Below are 20,797 nucleotides of genomic sequence, written 5' to 3'. Positions count from 1 at the left end.
GCTCATACGGTTCCCTCTGTCAAGACCATCCTTCTCTTGGACTTGCACAAATCCACTTATTCCACAGGGATGGTTGAGTGCTAGCTCTTCACAGTCCTCACTGGTGACCAGCACTCATATATCTTCCACCTCAAAATTTTTAAATGGTTTTCTTTGTCTAAAGAATAGGCCTAAAATTCTCAGTCTGGTATTCATTCTTCAATTTTCTTCATTCTATTATTCATTTGTAAACATCCAGCAAATAACCACCAGATTTTGAGATACAGAAATGAAGAGATGAGCTTCCTTCCCTTAAGGAACTGGTGAGTGACAAAATTCCTCCATAATCTGGCTTCAAATGACTTGTCTCTGAAATTCACTAGACACTTCAGCCGATCATATTTCATTATTTCTTTTACACCCCACACTTTTTTACCTCTGCTTCTTGGATCCAGTCATTTCCTCCTCTCCCATCTTTGCACATCCAGACCTCACCATTCTTGAGCGCCCATTCATATGCAAGGCCTACCACAAATCCTTCCCTGATCACCCCAGCTGTAAGTACTCTCCCCTATCAATCCTTTATGACCCAGAGCAACTACACATGTAAGAAAGAGGGCACAAAATCAATGATATGCCTATAGTGGAAAGCTGAATCAGAGATGTCTCAGTGAAGAGGCAATACCACAAGAATTTTTCATGCCAAGCAAATGTATTTGATCAGGAAATTTTCCTGCCAAATTCTGACTCTGTGTGAAGAGAGGAAAAAAGTATTTCTTGAGAATTTCAACTAGAAAGTAGGGCTTAATGCTGATGGGGGGAGGGGGAGTATAATTCACAGTACTCACAGTTATAAAAAGATGTATTTTTTAAAAAAGCATATGTGATATAGAACCACTTGTTATTAAAAAAAAACTCTGAAAATAATGTTTGGTTGCGGATATAAATTCAATAAAAGTAGCAAAACGTGGTACAAATGATTCCATAGCCTTCAAGACAGCAATCCCCCACCCCCATCCCGCCCAAGGAGGGAGGGAAGAATAAAGATGGTGGTCCAGTAAGGAGGGCTGAGCTACTCTTTCACTTAATTTTTTCCAGCATTTTCGTATGAAAAATGTCAAACATAACGTTGAAGGAAATCTGTGAACATCCGCTAAGGCCCTCGGAAGAACGTACCATCAACAGTTTTCTCTCTGTGCTTACTGCCTCGACGCTCCACGTTCCACCCCGTTACCCATCACTAATCTTTCCCAGGCCTTCCACAGACTGCTGCCAACAGCATGCAGCCCTCCGAAGCCTTCCGTGACAGATCTTTAGTTAGAGCTCAACATTTGTACAGCTTTTCTGTCAATGTGAAATTGACTTATAACAAAAATGCACCAATCTTAAGTGCATATCTGCTGAATTTTAACAAATGTGAACAAATGTGTAGCCCACACCCAAATATCAAGTTGTACAACAAGAACCCCTAGAAAACCCATGTCCCTTTCTGCTCAACCCCTACCCCAGGCTCCACAGAGGCAACCAATGTGCTGCTGTTTCCATGGTAGACTAGTTTGCTCCTGGGATTTCAGGTGAATGGAATCCCACAGTGCCTGCTTTTCTGGGGGAGACTCGCCTCACTCAGTGCTGTGTTCCTGGGATTCACCCTACTGGCTGAGTGTTAGGAATGTGTTAGGTTTACTGCTGAGTTTCACTTCACTTGTAGGAAAAATGCCACCCTCTGCTCATCCACTTTCCTGTAATGGATATCTGGGCTCTATTTTTTGGCTATGAACATTCTTGTGTAGGTACTGTGAACAAACATTTACGTTTTTCTTGAATAAATTACTGGATTTGGAACTGCTGGGCACAGGGTAGGTGTACGTTTAGTTTTCTAAGAAACCAAACCCTCTTCAAAGTGGTTGCACCAGCTCACATCCCCAACAAGGTGGGCAAGTTCTGGTGCTCTTAAATGCCTGCACAGAAGTAAATGTAAAACCATTCTTAAAGAACACATTTTAGACTTCAAAATTTCCAAATGACCAAGTTTGGCCAACAATTAACAACAATAAAATATTCAGGAACAAGGCATTTTGTCAGCAAAAAAGAAAATGGAAAATTAGTACACCAATAAGTCCTTCTAATACTGGAATATAAGAGAATATAAAATATTTTTATGTTAAAGAAAAATATGACCATGAAAAATAAAAAAGTTATCAGACTTGAAATAAACCAAAGAAATGTCTAAGAATTATAAATAAAATTACTGGAATCACAAAGATGATGTAAACAGAATCGACAAAGCCAAAGAGAAAAGAACTGAAGAGATCACCCAGAACATAGCATAGAGGCCAAAAGTAATGAAGAATGAGAAAGACTGAAGAAACAAAGAGGAGAGAGTGGGAAGGTCTAACCTACATCTAAACAGTGTCTCAGGAAGACATGTTTTCAGTGAAACAGAAAAAAAAAACCTACAGGAAAAGAAGAGAACTTATAAGCAACGAGAGAAAAACAGATATCAAGAATAGACTAAGAGACTAACAGTGGGTTTTTCAGCAGCAACAAGAAAGAGAGAAGAGGGCAAAACCATATCCTCAAAGTCCTGAGAAAACACTATCAATTTAGGAGTGCGTACTGAGAAAAACCGCTTTTGAGAATAGGGAGTGAGAAACAAAACTCACAGCTTCTGTGGTGCAATATTTACAGGCTGAACTTCTCCATCATTTGCCAAGAAAAGCAGCAGTGGTTTAAATGTACAGTGTAATAAGTGATCTGAGCAGGCCCAATGCTCCTTCCTCCAATCTCGATCTGGCCCCACACCCCCTACCTTCAAGGTGCTCATAGCCTGTAATTCCTAAACTGTTCCAGACTCCTCGGCTCAAATCTGCTTGCTTTTGGGCTTAGGTGACAGCCTTCTCTGGAGGCTTAGTCATCTGTGCGTGTACCTACAACGCCGTTCCAAACCGTCACCTGTGTGTGTACCTACAATGCCGTTCCAAACCGTCACCTGTGTGTGTACCTACAACACTGTTCCAAACCATCACCTGTGTGTGTACCCACAACGCCGGTCCAAACCGTCACCTGTGCGTGTACCTACAACGCCATTCCAAACCATCACCTGTGCGTGTACCCACAACGCCCTTCCAAACCGTCACCTGTGTGTGTACCTACAATGCCATTCCAAACCGTCACCTGTGTGTGTACCTACAATGCCATTCCAAACCGTCACCTGTGTGTGTACCCACAATGCCCTTCCAAACCGTCACCTGTGTGTGTACCTACAATGCCATTCCAAACCGTCACCTGTGCGTGTACCCACAACGCCGTTCCAAACTGTCACCTGTGCGTGTACCTACAATGCCATTCCAAACCATCACCTGTGCGTGTACCTACAACACAGTTCCACACCATCACCTGTGTGTGTACCTACAACACAGTTCCAAACCATGCACGTCTCTCATCTACCCTTTAGCTGTTCATTCAGCTTCTGTATTTGTTCAGTATCATTCACGTGGGTGTGTCAAAGAGGAAAAGAGGCCAACTGTGTTTAGTTAAAAATTCCAGGGTAATCTTTCTCATCTATGAATTCTCTAAAAGAACTTGTCAACTCACTTTTATCTCTAATATCAGCTCACTGTAATGTGCCTTCATCACTGTATTCAATATAACAAAATATGGAACCTTATCAATAAATAACTTCTTACATCCAAATGACTAATAAAAGCACAAAGCCATTCACTTCCTATCATACACTAAATTCATGAGTGCTTCCCAATAGAGACATTAAAATGTAAGTACCTTTTCATGTTTCTTTTGGAAGTTGGTTTTCTTGATTTTCCCATGATGCTGCAATTAAGGAAAGTAATTGTTAAGATGGAAAAAAAGGTAATACTCCATAAAAACAGAAAATATAATTTAAAATATGGCACATATAATACTAATTTCATATTCTGGGCTTTCTTATTTTATTTACAACCACCTAAAATAACATTTTTAGGTTGCTTTGACTTAGATTTAGATTGTATACAAGATTACTTCTGTATGTAAAGAAAAAGGTGTTAAAATAAATAGTGATACTTCCTAAAAGAACTTAATACATTGACTTAGTACAGCATTTTTTGTTTCTATAAAAACAAAACTTCCAAAGATAAATGGGTTTTTATTCATCCCTTAATGCAGGCTGTCAATTCACATAAGAAACACTGAGAACATTTAGTTAAGCACGTGCGATTCAACAGTGGGGAAAAGAATAGATGTGTTCTTTGTTTTCATGAAACTATAGACTAGTGGGGAAAGAAACAAAACAAATACAAATTTATTACAAATACATTTAGTAATAATAAAAATGCATATATTTTTTCAAAATGATAACCCAAAATAGAATTTCTCCAACTAATGTACATGCAGAAGAGGCTTCTGAATGGTCTGCATGCCAATGTATGGAGTACACGGCACCCTTAAAACCATTCCCATCTCTCATACTTTAAACAAAACCTTATTATATATATTTTTAAACCTAGAATTATTACCTAAGGCATACCTGAACTTTTCTGTGAAACTACCTACTTTTCCCATTCATATTATGATCTTAATTTAAAGCCTTTAAAGAATAAGTCCTAACTATATATTTAGCAATCTCTCTTTTTATTCCTTTTTTTTTTCTCTTTTGGCAAGATAGAGAGCAAACACGAGTGGGGGAGAGAGGCAAAGGGAGAGGAGGGAGAGAGAGAAAATCCCAAGCAAGCTCCACACTGAGCCCAGAGCCCAATGTGGGGCTCGATCCCAAGACTATGGGATCATGACCGGAGCTAGAATCAAAAGCTGGATGCTCAACAGACTGAGCCACAAAGGCATCCTACATATTTAATAATCTCTTATTCTAATATCTACCCCTGAGAAATTATAACTGTTGAGAAATTTCAAAACATGACTGGAATCTTCAAAAACAAAGTAAAAAGAAATAATTATTACCTTAAGGAAGAACCTCTTGTCAGTTCTTGCTGGGTTGTACGAAGCAAGGTAAGCAGCAATTAGGATAAACTTGGAGTAATATGGAAGTTCCACGTGAGTATATGCCGAGAGACCTACACAACAAAAAATGTTTATGAAGGCATTGAATAGGCTTCCATTAAGCTTCTCTTATCTTTTCTCACTTATCTTTTGACTTCCATGTGGTGTTCTCTTATAAAAATGACCTACTCCCTGAGATTAAAGTGTCAATATAATGATGGTGGCTGCAGTGGAAGTGAACATCACTACTAGTCATATGCTTGCTCATTATACTGTTTGCTTAGCTTCTCCAATTCTGAACTCTAAATCCTGCCCATGCTGCCCTTCCAGGCCACATTTCCCAGTCAGCCTTCCCTGACGCTCTTCTAGCACACTGAAGTAGAAAATCCGTCCCTACTATAAACTCCTACTTTGAGTATTTAACGCATGGCCCATGTAACTTTATACCTTGTATTAATAGTTAATAAATTATATATAAATTGTATTTCTTACCAAGCTATAGTGTTTGCTGAAAGAACTGTATCTAATATGTTTTTGTGGTATCCCTACAGTATCCTGCACTAAGGAAAAAAACTAAATGAACAGATAAATAAAACAAAGGAGCCAGTCAAATAGCACTGATTTGTACAGGAAAGGAAGGAATCTACTATTTACTGAATATCTAGTATGTGTCAGACCTTGCGCTAGGTGCCTTACTTAGGCATCTCTGAATCTTTGCAGTAACTTAAAGCTAGACATTCTGCCCATTTTGGATGAGGACACTGAGGTAGACCCAGGTCATACAGTTAGGGAACACTGCAGACCTATCATTACAGATTTTCTAATGCCAGCATCTATTTCTTTCCAGTGGAACACATAACTGGAAATCACTTGTTGGCACCTAGAGTATTTATAAACCAAAAAGGACAAAAAATGATTGCAACACCACTTAATTTTACACCATTTTTCCAACCTCTAGCCAGTGATCTATTTTTTTAAAATATTTTCAGTACTTGCTTAATTTTAAGTAAAAGTTGTTCTATGGAGATAAATCCAAATTGATAGTTTCTTTAGAGAAAACAAAAGCACATGGTTTTTTAAACTTAACCAATAGAAATGCATCCCCCAAAGGGATATGAAAATATATGAAATCTATATACGGGACTGAAGAGAGTCCTAGAAAAAACTAAAAATGTTTGACTTAACATAAAACTGATGAAGTACATATATACTGAGATAAAACTGTGTCATACAACTCAACAAAAGCACTTAAAGAAATTAAACTGTTTGAGTTTTACAGCATATATTATAACATTTAGAAAAAAGAAAGCTGGTATTTGAATTATTTCCTCTCATTAATTAGAGCTTCAGTTAAGAGAAAATCATTCATCAAAATATCACTGTAGCTTATAAAGTCTTTTCTGTCACATCACTTACTGACTGATGCTAACTTTAGTATTAACATCATTATCTTAGTTATCAGTAATCAATTAAAAATATGTCTCTGTCTCAACACGTCCTTGGATACCTTTCAGCTGTGCTGGATCTGTGTCATCTTTCTGTAGCTTTTCCCACTGTGAACTGAAAGAAGACAGAAGAGCAATAATGGTTTGAAAACATATGAAATAAATGTACTGGACTTAAGAGAGTCCTAGAAAACACTAGACATTTTTGATTTAAGAAAACAGTCAATTTCCTTATGAATAACATATATATGCAATATATATTTGCCTTAATGAAATCACTGAGTGTATATAAGAATATAAACTTACATATTAACACCCAGATGTTTTAAAATTTTTAAATTTTTTTAGTTTATTTATTTATCTTTGGCGGGGGGCAGGGCAGAGACAGGGGGAGAAAGAATCACAAGTGGAATTCATGGTGTCAACATAGAACCGAACGCAGGGCTCAAACTCATGAACCGTGAGTCATGACCTGAGCTAAAATCAAGAGTCGGATGTTTAACCAACTGAGCCACCTAGGTGCCCCAACACTCAGATGTTAACTTTTAATCTCTTTTCCTGATCATAATTTTAAAGCTATCAGAAAGTACCAATAAATAAGTAACATAACTTATCCTTCAGTAAAACTCTCCATGTTCCAGTTAGTTATACACTATTTCTAATTCCACAACAATCTCTTAAAATAAGTACTATTTCACCAGAAAATTGAGGCCCACAGGTTAAGATGCCCGAGGATACCCAGCCAGTCAGTAATGGAGCTAAGACCTGAATCCTTGTAGAATACCTACAAAGTTCACCTCGTTTCCACTGCCCCCTCTGACCTTACTTGCAATTAAAACTATTAAACAGCCTCAAAGATTATTAAGAATATAAAGTGAGGATATGACAAATTAAATTCATTAGGAAACACACTATCGTGTAGTAAAAAGACTGTCCTGAGAGGCAGAAGTTTTAGCTGTATGACCTTGAATAAATCAATATACTTCTCACCAAAATATAAGGCAGTTAGATGCAGTGATCTGTAAGGACCCTCTCAAACTCTTTAACTCTGCTCTTAAAATACTAATTTAAAAATAAATGCCAGATCAGAACGAAATATCCCAAATCTAACTGTATGTATTTCTCCAAATTTGCAAGTAGAGCTGAAAATTATGGAGATACAGGCAAACCTCATTTTTCATGCTTCACTCCGCTGTGCTTTTGCAGATAGTGCATTTTTTTTTACAGACTGAAGGTTTGTGGCAACCCTGCATCAATCAAATCTATCAGCACCAAATTTTCTAACAGCAACTGCTCATTCCATGTCTCTGTGTCACATTTTGATAGTTCTCATACTATTCTCAATTTGTTCATCACTATTATTTGCTATGGTGATCTATGATGAGTGATCTTTGATGTTACTGCTATAGCTATTTTGGGGGTTCATAAACTGTGCTCATATAAGATTAGAAATTTAAACACTCCACTGACTGGCCATTTCCCCATCTCTCCCTCTACTTGGGCCTTCCTATTCCCTAAGACACAAAAATATTGAAATCAGGCCAATTAATAACCCTATAACAGCCTCTGAGTGTTCAAGTGAAAGGAAAAGTCACATCTTTCACTTTAAATCAAAAGCCAGAAATGATTAAGGTCATGACAAAGTCTTGTCAAAAGCCAAGACAGGCTGAAAGCTAGGCCTCTGCATCAAACAGCCATGTTTTGAACACAAAGGAAGAGTTCTTAAAGGAAACTGAAACTGCTATGCCAGTAAACACATAAATGATAAGAAAGCAAAATAGCCTTATTGCTGTTATGGAGAACGTGTTAGCAGTCTGGGCAGAAGATTAAATCAGTCACAACACTACCTTCAGCCAAAGCCTAATCCAGAGCAAGACCCAACTCTGTTCAATTCTATGAAGGCTGAGAGAAGTGAGGAAGTTACAGAAGAAAAGTCTGAAGCTAGCAGAAGTTGGTCCATGAGGTTTAAGGAAAGAAGATGTCTCCATAACATAAATGTGGAGGGTAAAGCAGAAGGTTTCGGTGTAGAAGCAGGAGTGACTGCCTAGAAGATCTGAGATCATTAACGAAGGTGGCTACACTAAACAACAGATTTGCAGTGCAGGTGAAACAGCCTTCTCCTGGCAGATGCCGCCATCTGGGACTTTCATAGCTAGAGAGCTGACTTTCTGGTTAGGTGCTAATGTAGCTGGTGACTTTAAGTTGAAGCCAATGCTCAATGACTGTTCCAAAATCCCTAAGGCCCTTAAAACTTGCGCTCAATCTACTCTGCCTATCCTCTGTCATCCTATCATCCAGGGAATAACAAACCCTGGATGATATCACATTTATTTACAGCACAGTTTACTGAGTACGTTAAGCCCACTGTTGAGACCTACTGAGAAAAGATTCCTTTCAACATATGACTGACAAAATATCAACATGAACAGGAGTTTGGAAGAAGCTGATTCCAACCCTCATGATCAACTTTGAGGGGATCAAGACCTCAGTGGAGGAAATCACTGCAGAAGGGATGGAAACAGCAGGAGAACTAGAATGTTAAGTGGGGCCTGAGGACAGGACTGCATGGCCACAATCTCATGATGGAACTTTAATGGATGAGGAGTTGCTTGTGATGCATGAGTGACTTCTTGAATGGAATCTACTTCTGGTGAAGATGGGAGGAAGATTTTTGAAATGACAACAAAAGACTTAAAATTTTACATAAACTTAGGTTGATAAGGCAGCAACAGGGTTTAAGAAGACTGAGTCTAATTCTGAAAGTTCTACTGTGGGTAAAATGCTGTCAGCCAGCAGCACTGTCAACAAAATTGCAGCAAATCTCACGGTTGTCTTAAACTGCACAGCTACCCCAACCTTCAGCAACCACAAGTCAGCAGCCATCAACATCAAGGCAAGACCCTCCACCAGCAAAAAAATTAAAATTCACTGAAAGCTCAGATGATGGTTAGCAATTTTTAGCAGTAATGTATTTTTGTATAAAGGTATATACATTGGTTTTTTGTTTGTTTTTTAGATAATGTTATTACGCTCAATAGATAATAATATAAACTAACATATATACACTGAAAACCAAAAAACTCATTTGGCTCACTTTATTGCAGTGTTTTTTTATTGCAGTAGTCTGAGACAGAACCTGCAACACCTCCGAGGTACACCTGCAGAGTAATATGGGAAATTTCGATGGGCTACCAGTAACCTATGCGGAGAGGAGACCCAGCACAACAAGCTGACTTTCAAAACAGACCACTTCCTCCACCTCATGGCTGAATAATGCTTCACAGATTTTAAGGCATTTTTATTACTTCTTATAAAAGCAAAGAAATAAATTTTTATCATTTACATTGTTATAACCCAGACTTTGAAACAGTTTAAATTGATAAGATTTTCTTATATGGCAAATACCCCTGTAACATTAAACTCTCAAAGGACAACTAAGTGAAAAAAATTATCATCTTTAATGAAAAAAGAGGAAGCTAACACTTACCGAATATCTTTTATGAACCCAGCTCTTTTTAAAAATATTTTTTATAGTTTATTTATTTTTGAGACAGAGAGAGACAGAGCATGAGTTGGGGAGGGGCAGAGAGAGGGAGACACAGAATCTAAAACAGGCTCCAGGCTCTGAGCTGTCAGCACAGAACCCAATGCGGGGCTCGAACCCATGAACCATGAGATCATGACCTGAGCTGAAGTCGGCTGCTTAACCAACTGAGCCACCCAGGCATCTCAAACCTAGCTCTTAAGATACTCCACTTATCATTCATGAATTTACAAGGCAGACAGGATCACCTCTTTTCTTTTTCTTTTCTTTTTTTTTTTTATAAATGACAAAAACTCAAAGTCAGAGAAGTTAACTAATCTAAGGCTGCAAAGCACCTGAGTAGTGAAACCAATTTCAACTGAGATCTGACTAAAAAATTTACTCATGTTCTAAAAAAATGTTTATGAATTATCAATTTTCAGAGGTGATTCAGAGTCAGAGTAGTTGGATTAATTAGGTAAAATAGGCTAGAATTTTAAGATGAACCAGGGAACAAGTCTAGAGGTTTTTTCATGATTTGTCTAAACTGCTTACAAAGCTGTACAACCAACATGTACTACCAACATCAGCCTGGTGAGTCAGGACCTAGCCTTCTAGGACTTTATTCTTTTTCTTTATTCTGCTTATCCAAATTATTTAATCTCAATTAGGTAATATAAAATGTGATTTTTTAAAATTTGTTTTTAAATATTTAAAATTTTACATGGGTGAAGGCTCAGGGATAGTGGGAAAAATATAAATGAGTCACACCTTGAAGCAATTTGAATGCTTTCAAATGGCCCAGTAGGTACCACCAAACTGAGAATGCCATTTCCCTACCATCCTATGGAAAGTCTCACTGGTCCTTTACGCCACATTGCAAGGAAAAAGGGAACTTAAGGGGATTCTATATGATTGGACTACAAAGGTAGTCAGGTGGAACAAAAATGCAAACTGTCCTGACTACCAAATATTTTTTCAAAGACAAATAACTGCATAAAGAAATTCAGCAAACTAATGTGACAAAGTTAATATACACTTCGTATCAATAAATAGCAATGAATGTAATCTACCTATTAAAGAAAAATGTTTTCAAACTGCCTCAGCAAAGGACACCTGGGTGGCTCAGTCAGTAAAGTTTATGACTCTTGGTTTCGGCTCAGGTCATGACTTCAAGTTCCTGGGATCAAGCCCTGCTCCTCCTCCCCACCAAAATAAATAAATATTTAAAACAAAACAACACAACACAAAATTTCTCATCAAGGGAGGAGGTCAGATTAGCAAATTATATCTGTGCTCTATACCTTTCTGTGAAAGAAACATGTAGTTATACATTAATTGCAGAGGGAAAGAAGCGTCTTTGCATATATCAAGGTACATGTGCATACACATGCATATTTTTAAGAAAATATTTTATTTTCAAGTTTATTTATTTATTTTGAGAGAGAAAGCACACATGCATGCGTGCACAGGAGAGGGGAAGGGGTCAGGAGGAGGGGCACAAAGACAGAGAATCCCAAGCAGGCTCCACACTGTCAGCACACACAGCCCCATACAGGGCTCATGGGGCTCAATCCCACAGTGAGATCATACACTCGGCCAAAATCAAAGACCCTTAACTGAGCCACCAGGCACTCCCAAAAATTATATATGCTTTCAGGGAAAAAAGTAAACAACATAAGAGTGGATATGAGACTTTTTTGAATATATGTTTTGAAATATATAGTTGTACTTATGGGGGTGCCTGGGTGGCTTAGTGGGTTAAGCATCCGACTTTGGCTCAGGTCATGATCTCATGATTTATGAGATTAACCCCTGCATCAGGCTTCCTGCTGTCAGCACAGAGCCTGCTTCAGATCCTCTTTCCCTCCGCCACACACACATGTACTTCTGACTTGACACCCATGTCCTACCTGCACAGCAATCAGTAAAACCACTCTACTTTCCCCTCTCTCTCCCCTCTCTTCCCATGATTTAACTCTGTAACTGTGCTATTCCTACCCTACCAGAACATGTAATATTTATAATCGTCATTTACCCTTGTTTCCATCTTTTAGTTCTGAGCTAAGATTAACTGAATTCAGTGCTCATCATCAACCCTTTTTCTAAAGTTTCCCCAGTCACGTCTGTTGTACATCCTTTAAGACTCTTGGGAAAGTGCTGATGAGGAGTGTTTCCAGAGTTCTTACATGTTTACAACTGTTTCTAGGGCCTTGATACTTGAATGACAGGTTGGCTGGATATAAAATTCCTTGCCTTACACTACCTTTCGCTTTAAATTTCTCCCCTGTTGTTTTTCTTCATTAGATTCACTGTCCTTTTTTAAGTGGCTGACCTTTTTGCCTAGATTCTCAGAAATGTTTGTTTGTTATTTTTAAGCTAAAAAACAAGAAAGTCTCTGTGGCTCAGTAAAAGTCTCTAAAGATATCCATGCTTAAAATGCTGGTACCTGAGAATATGACCCTACATGGTAAAAGAGACTGCACATGTGACTGAGTTAATGATCTTGAGATGGGGAGATTATTCTGGATTATCAGAATTTAAGAGGAAGAGGTCAGAGAGAAGAAAAAAATGATATACTGCTGGCTTTGAAGTCAGAGCACAGAACACAGGCCAAGGAATGCAGGTAGCCTCTAAATGATGGGCAAGGCAAAGACACAAATATTCCCCAAAAGCCTCCAGAAGGAACAGAGCCCTGTGCATCCAGAAACATAAATGTGCATTTTAAAACTACTAGTTTGTGGTAATTTGTACAGATTATTAGACTAGGGTAGTCTCCGAATTGACCATTCTGGGTCAAATGAAAAGATGAACCCTCTGATCTTTGAAACCAGGTCTTTTACATCTGGAAAAGTCTTCCTGGATTACGGTTTTAGATATTAGTTCAAATCCACTGTTTTCTTCAGTAACTCCAATTCTATACATATCGAACCTTTGCCCGTCACACTCATGCATTCTAGTTGATGATTTTTACCTATTTAGTTTTGTCTTGGTTGTTTTCATTCCTGTCTTCGATACCCTTTGTTATATTCTCAGCTGAATCTACTCTCCTTGGATATCTTAAAGTTTCATTTTCATTCCAGATTAATTTTGCTTCAATTCCATTCCTGTGTGGTCAATTTTGCTTCATGTCCTCTTATTTTTTTATCCATTTATTCTGAGTTGTTGAATTTCTGATTTAAGATTTTTTTTCATATCAGAAAATGCTTGTTTAAACCATTTAAGTCTGGTTGGTGTACTGTGTTACATTTTCCTCCACTTTATCTGGGTGGGAAGGGGAAAGTTTTCATCAGCTAAAATGTTTTTATTTCCTGTTTCTTCTTCTAATATCTTTTTATGGATTTTCTATTTATATTCTCTTCATTTTGGTATGTCCAATTTCTGCTTGGATCAGCAAACAGATGATACACTATGAATGCAGGGGCGACGGTTTGGGATGGCTTAGTAGATTTCTTAACTCTAAAATGCTTTCTTCTGTAAGAATAATGAAGTGCAGTGCCATTTTGAGGGGGAGGGATTGGCTTATCGCCTGATTTTGTCATTCTCTTCTTATTTGATGGCGGGACAGCGGGGTTCCTTAATCTCTATCCCTCACTTCTTTCTTGACTACTTCAGGGGATACCCTGCCCTTCCAAAGCAGGACCTCTCTGTCTCCACTCAAAAACAGTACTTTCCTAAGAGAGCCAGGGTAATCCTTGTCATATAAGCTCTTAAACACTTCCTTTGGACAAGGTCTTCAGTAGCCAATGCTCTAACCCTTAGGGTCCCACTCATTCTCAGTGCTCTCCCACTCCGGGCTGGGCTCTCATCTCAAGGTGATTCCAAGTGTCTTTCACCACTGCTCGCGAGCCCACCCCCTCTTCCTCTGCCTTCTCCTCTTCTCCTTGCAGTTACTGCATAAGGGCTCACTTCAGCATGAGCTCCAGAGCTGGCTCTGCTGGCTTCACCTGTTTCACTAATTACATATAAACAGAAGTTTGTAGTCAACTCTATAGACTCCCGGTTATGGTGCAGGCAAAGGTTAGAATTTTATTTGCCCTTCTTATTGATCTTGTGGAGAAAACTGGATTTATATGGCCATCACTATCCTACAGGAAACTCTAAGTCCTTCCATTATTATGTAAAAATAATTTTAAGCATCCAAATTTTTCTACCTTTAAAAGAGCACATCACAAGCTTTTCATCCTGGGACTTGCACAAATCCTGATCAAATGACATGTTTGTTAAATGTTTTATTTATTTTTGAGAGAGAGACAGAGACAGAGACAGAGAACAAGCAAGCACGAGCAGAGGACGGACAGAGACATAGAGGGAGACACAGAATCTGAAGCAGGCACCAAGTTCCGAGCTGTTGGAGTAGAGCCCAACATGGGGCTCAAATTCCAAAGCCAGACACTTAACAACTGAGCAACCCAGGTGCCCCTCAAATGACTTTTTATTGAAAAAAGGAATAATAGTATGCTTGTAATTTTTCTATTTATTCAGGAACTATTAAATTTCTACCTGAATTTCTGTCTAATTGGCTAATTAAATGAGCAGTTAGTAAAGAAAAGGAGTTACAGACTAAGATATTAATGGGAGAAAAATGACAACTGCCCAGAAAGTGAGAAAAGCAGACAGTTTTGTTGATGTTTTTAAATTTCTTATATTACTTTGTAATTGAGGCTTAATCTATCCCTTAATAAGGCACTTTATTATTCACAAATCCTTTTCACATACAAGACTATTGAAATCTTCTAAGGATTGTTAGAGGAGAAAACTGAGGCCTAGAGGGTGTTTAGGTGACTAAGACCACACAAGGCAGAAAATGGTTGACATGGAAATCAAAACCCAGTTCCTCCCCCTGTATTAAATGCCACTACGTCTCCTGTTTCATTACTATGAAATTCTGATACAGACAAGTGTAGACTTATGACTTAATTTATATATTGCTTTAATAATCAAATTATACTATTCAAATATAACACAAATATAAGAAACAAATCTGAAGTTGATTTTTTTATAGCTTTCTAGACTTAAAAAATTACTAATTGAGGGGTACTTGGGTGGCTCAGTCAGTTAAGCGTCTGACTTCAGCTCAGGTCAGGATCTCAGTCTGTGGGTTCAAGCCCCAGGTTGGGCTCTGTGCTGACAGCTCAGAGCCTGGAGCCTGCTTCAGATTCTGTGTCTCCCTCTCTGTCTGTCCCTCCCCTACTCACTCTATATCTCTGTCTCTCAAAATAAAAATAATAAAGACATTTTAAAAAATTAAAATTAAAAAAAATTACTAATTGTGAGACATATGTCTTGCTTCAAACTGTGTAACATATTGGCTAAAAATTGTTTGTTTTTCCCAAAATAAGAAGAAATGATTCAAATCTCATGAATTTTTTCCTAATTGTGAAGAAGGCAATGGAAACATATATACTGTAGTAGATAAAATGTCCAAACTAAAAATATAGAAATATTATATACACATTAAACAGAAAATTACCTCGATATTTCCCGGAGATAAACAGTCTGCATGGCCTTCTTCAAATGAGGCTCAATATTTCTCCAGAGTTTGCGAGTATCACGTTCATTTGCTACCCCAATTGGGAGAAAATTGCAAAAATTCAGATCTTACATAAAATTTTCAGAATATTCATAAGTAAAATTACACAGTTACCTTCTCCTTTAACCACAGGTTCACAATATTTAGGAAAATTAAGTATTGCCTGTAATAAAGAGGGAAAAAAAGAAAAAAGGCATTATTTTCCAAGTAGAATTTTTATTAGAATTAGGCAATTTTATTTCAATATAATTACTCAAATAAAATGTTTTATAGCTTATTATAGTAATAAAACAGCAAATGTCAAAAATGAGAGTAAAACAACATGTAAAATACTCCTAAATTGGCTAAATACTGCTAGCGTATTAGCCTCTAGATAGAAAGCAATATAGCAAAGCATAATTTCTAATTTTAGCACATAATTATGTCACAAAGGACACAATAAAATACCACTAGCCCAAAGAATTAACCTGTTATTTTCCAAGTTTGAGCATTCTCATACATCAAACATCATCTCGTTCACTACAATTCAAAATTATATGATTGGCAACACTACCTGAGACTATTATAAATTCAAGTTCTTGGCATCATGGCAGGCGTACTGGATACAATCGCTAAGAATGAGACCCAGGCGTCCATGTTTCAACAATCTCTCCAGGAACTCTATATATTCCAAAGTCTGAGAAGCACTAATCATTATTACTTAACAGTTTTCCGTGAATCAACACTAGATATGCCGTTAAGCAAAGCGACAAAAAAGATGTTGCTGCCATTTATTAACATTAATTTGAGGAGTGGCCTGGGTGGCTCAGTCAGTTAAGCGTCAGCTCAGGTCATGATCTCAAGGCTCATGGGTTCAAGCCCCACTTCAGATTCTATGCTGACAGCTCAGAGCCTGAAGCCTGCTTCAGATTTTGTGTCTCTGGCTCTCTCTGCCCCTCTCCCATTCACACTCTGTCAAAAATAAACATTAAAAATTTTTTCTTATTATTAATTTGAATGCAAGTATTTCATACCAAAATGATTCAATAATGAAGTCTGGAGAAAGATATACATATATGTATAACTATAAACCTCAAATTCAGAAGATAATAGAGAGCTAAGAACTGACCCCTGAAAAAGTTTTTCCTATTTTACTCAACACTGTTTAGCACAGAAAAATCTTCCAAACTCTGTCAATATAAAGTGCAGAGAGGCCAACTCTCTTAACTTAGTCCCAGGTTTTCAGATCTAAACACTGCTTAATAACACTAATAGGTCATAATGTTAGTAGTAACTGGTAAACTATTTGCTTTTTTTCTTGGATAAAACATTAAAATATATCTTTAATCATTTACAAATAGTGGTAAAAAGGGAATAAAGATAATTTTAGGAGACTATTTTCCAGTTTTACTTTAGTAAGTACTTTCCCCATGTCATTCTGCAAGAATTTTCTGAGTATATAAAACTATATGATTATAATGGGACACTTTAGTTGTCCAAATACAATCTCTATATTTGAGTCTATAAATCCCAGCCCATACTAACATGGAATTTCACAAACAAAATCATCTGTTCAAACACAAAATACTTCTTACAACTTTGGCTATGAACATTCAAATGTGCTCTCCATTATTATACCTCTTTCTCCCATATTAATCCTCAAATATAAGCAAATTCTCACATCCCTGTATTAGTATTATTTAGAGCAAAATCTAACTTCAGGCCCACTGGTATTTTAAACTGACCTCCCAACCACCCAGAGAATAGGAAAAAAAAAGGCTGCTAATAAAAACTCACAAAATTATTCCAAAGCCCAAGCAGAAATAATTTTAGATGATTTTTTGATATAATAAATTTTTACTGCCCCTAAACATTCCCCCCTTTTAATCTCTCCAATATTCCTTAACTTTTATGCATATATTTTACTCTTAACTGTTGCATTAATGAGAAGAGGTGGGGGGAACAAGAGAGATGAATAATTTTGTTAAGAAATGACCATGTGCTCAGCAAATATTTATGCTCATAATTATAACAGGAGAAGCAAATTATCAAGAGTTAGTTATGGCCACCTGTTATCTCACTCACTCCTGACAACTGCACATTTATTATGCCCACTTGTCGACCCAGAAGGCAAAATATAATTTGCTTACAACCACACACAGACTCCACTGCCTGTATTTATGATCATGGATTTGTGAGATGTTCTCGGAACTTACTTCTAAACCAATAAAGGCATAATGTTATCAAAGCCTGATCCAGGTGAAAACTGAGTGACTGTTTTCCCTTATATTGCAGAAAAAAAACTTGCATTGCTTTAAGAGGCAAAACAATCTTCAAACTCTCCCTCAGTGAGACTTTCAGCGAAACTTCATTACTGCATTTGAAATCACTTGTTAGAAAATCATCTGATACAGGTATATTGTAGTAAGCAAAATTCTAGGACAGCTCCTCACGCCTGCCAGCCCCTCACATACACACATACCTTCTCTCAGTTATTCAATCAAATGCCATTTTAGGTACTGTTGTGAAAGAATTTTGTAGATGCAATTAAAGTCCCAAAGATTGTACTATTTATGGAAGAGTTAAAATAAAGAGATAATTAGATGAGTCTGACCTAATCACACAAACTCTTCAAAAGCAGAAAGTGCTCTCTGGCCAGCCACGGAAGTCAGAGATTGGGAGTATGGGAAAGAGTCACCAAACCCCTGCTGGCTGGTGGACGGAAAGGTATGTGGCAAAAAATACAGGTGCTCTCTAGGAAGCCTGAGAGACTTGGCTGACAGCTAGCAAGACAGCTCTGGCTGGATCTCATTCTTAGAGCCAAAAAGAAGTGCATTCTGTCAAGTCTGAATGAGCTTGGAAGCTATTTTCCCCAAAACCTCAATCTGAGAATACAATTTAGCCAAAACTTTAATTTCATCTGTGATGTCCTGAGCAGAGAAGCAAGTAAAGTCGCCGGATTTCTGACCTACAGAACTATGAGCTAATAATTGTTTACTGCTTTCAGCCGCTAAATTTGCAATAATGTGTTGTGCAGCAACAGAAAGCTAATACACATGTTGAAGTATAAATGTAAAAAAATATTTCAATAGTCCAAGGCCAAATAGAAATAATGTCTGAACTCTTTTGCCTTTCTTATAAATACCCACATTTTGTCTCTGAAACATTAAAAGGTACAAAAATCAGAACTGAGAACATTTTTACTAACATTAAATTAATCAAGCAATGGGGTCTTACTACGTGCCAGGTTTTACTATTCTAAGTGCTCTACATTGTCTATACAATAATTCATTTAATCCTCTGAATGATCCTATAAGGTAGACAGTGTTATTATCACTCCCATCTTACAGAAGTTAAAGTATGCTTCCAATCTCTGACTTCCCCTACTTTGATCAGCCACGGAAAACTCTCTGCTTTAAAGGTTCATATGATTAGGTGATACCCACCCTGGTAATCACACTATCTTAAAAAAGGATAATCTGAAGCCAGACAGATATGGAAAAATGATTAAGTTGCAACTGTGATGAGAAGCAAGATACTTACAAGGTTTTAAAGTAGGTCCCCACAAAATACGTATTACAAAGGAAAAAAGAAAAATCTCTTAAATGATCAAAGTGAACATTATCACTGATGAAATAACATGAAATCCTGTAATACCTGGTAGGATGCAATGTGAATGAAGCATCATTTCTGTGATACTCCTGTCAGATGCATAGCCTGAATCTGATCCTAAGCAAACATTAGACAAATCTAAACTGAAAGTGATTCTACGAAACTGTCCTATCATCTTCAAAAGTCTCAAGGTCATGAAAGTCAAAGATCAAAGAACTGTTCAAGAAACATAACAACTAAATGCAATGTGTGATTCTGAACTGGACTTTTTTGCTCTGAAGCACATTACTGTGACAACCGTCAAATCCTGAATACGATCTGAGGATCGGGTTGTCACAAGGAGACCACTTTCTCATTCTGATGGTTGTACTGACGTTATGTAGAAGAATGTCTTTCTAGGATACGCACTAGGATAAATACTAAAGTATTTGGGGTGATGGGCATCAGGTCACAAATTTAATCTCAGATGGTTTGAGAAAAAAGAAAAGTTCTTTTTACTGTACTTGCAATTTTTCTGTAAATCATAAATCGCTTCCAAAATTCTTAAATAAATTTTGAAACTATCCAATACTTTCAAGATCTTATAAATACTCTAATAAAATATGAGGGCAAGCTATTAACATGTCAATGCAACTGAATATGGCTTTGATACTAAAAGAGCCCTCAATTATTCAAGGCCAACTAAATACCACTTCTTGCTTACCCCGTGTCTAGAGACAATTATTTAACATCCATTTAACATGGATGAATATCTCAAAATGCTGAGCAAATGTATACAGATAAAAAAGAAGGCATACTATATGTTTCCATCTAGATAAAGTTCCACAACAGGCAAAACTAACCTTTAATGTCAGAAGCAAAGATAGTGATTATCTCTGGGAAGGGAAGAAGAGGTAGAGATTGGGAGGAAGCATGAAGTGGCGTCCTTGGATGTTGGCAGTCTTCCACTTTTTGACCTGGCTCTACTTACACATGTGTTTTGATTCTGTGACAATTCACTAAGATACATATGTATAGTTTCTGTGCTTTTCTATACGTATGTTACACTTTCATCAAAAATGTTAAGAAAATACAAAAAAACAAACCTAACTAGGTTTCTATAAGCACATTAATAGAGAGTATTTCATTTTACACTCATAAAATACGTATGAGGCACGTATTCTTGGTCTGTTCCACCCCACTACTTTAGAAATGAGGAAATTAAAGTACATAAAATTACATATACAGCATACAGGTAGGCGTCAGAGCTAAGGTATTTTAATATTAAGTCCTCTGCTCATTCTATCACATATACTTAAATTATCCAGCACTCTCTTCGTAAGCCTCTGTGTCACTAGTCAACACTACAAGCCACTGGGCCAAACAACACAAAATAACAACAAAAACGGCATCAGAAACTTGGAATTGCATTCTAAAAGATCACTAAGCTCTGCCTAAGCAATCCATTTTTCTGAATCATCTCTAAGAAAACTATGATATTTAGGGAGAAAAAAGTTTAAGATACAATAAACTTACTGTGTGACAGATCTGTTCTAGAAGACCATGCAAGAAAATTTTAGAAAATGAACCATTCTGTGTTTGGCACCTACATAGGAGCATAAAAATAACTTCCGCAATCAATCCTTTTAAAAATTATAATTACTATTTTTAGGAATATCATTAAGGATGTCAGAGAAGACAAACCTAAATAAATATTCTAAGTAGTACTTTACTTTCTCCTGTCTTGTGCTACCT

General features: G+C 37.2%; 1 protein-coding gene across 1 annotated transcript in view; it reads right to left on the bottom strand.

Moving 5' to 3' along the window:
* ORC5 (origin recognition complex subunit 5) overlaps positions 1-20,797 on the bottom strand; it is a 94,123-nt gene that overhangs the window by 45,500 nt on the left and 27,826 nt on the right. Inside the window, exons 7-11 of the mRNA XM_029927729.1 lie at positions 15,587-15,635; positions 15,413-15,503; positions 6,479-6,531; positions 4,933-5,045; positions 3,760-3,807 (exon numbers count right to left, since the gene is read on the bottom strand). Coding sequence (XP_029783589.1) covers positions 3,760-3,807; positions 4,933-5,045; positions 6,479-6,531; positions 15,413-15,503; positions 15,587-15,635 — 354 coding nt within the window. The remainder of the gene's footprint in view (positions 1-3,759; positions 3,808-4,932; positions 5,046-6,478; positions 6,532-15,412; positions 15,504-15,586; positions 15,636-20,797) is intronic.

Source organism: Suricata suricatta, chromosome 2 (assembly GCF_006229205.1).
Source record: "Suricata suricatta isolate VVHF042 chromosome 2, meerkat_22Aug2017_6uvM2_HiC, whole genome shotgun sequence".
Lineage (NCBI taxonomy): Eukaryota > Metazoa > Chordata > Mammalia > Carnivora > Herpestidae > Suricata > Suricata suricatta.
This window is presented reverse-complemented; position numbering and strand designations above follow the sequence as displayed.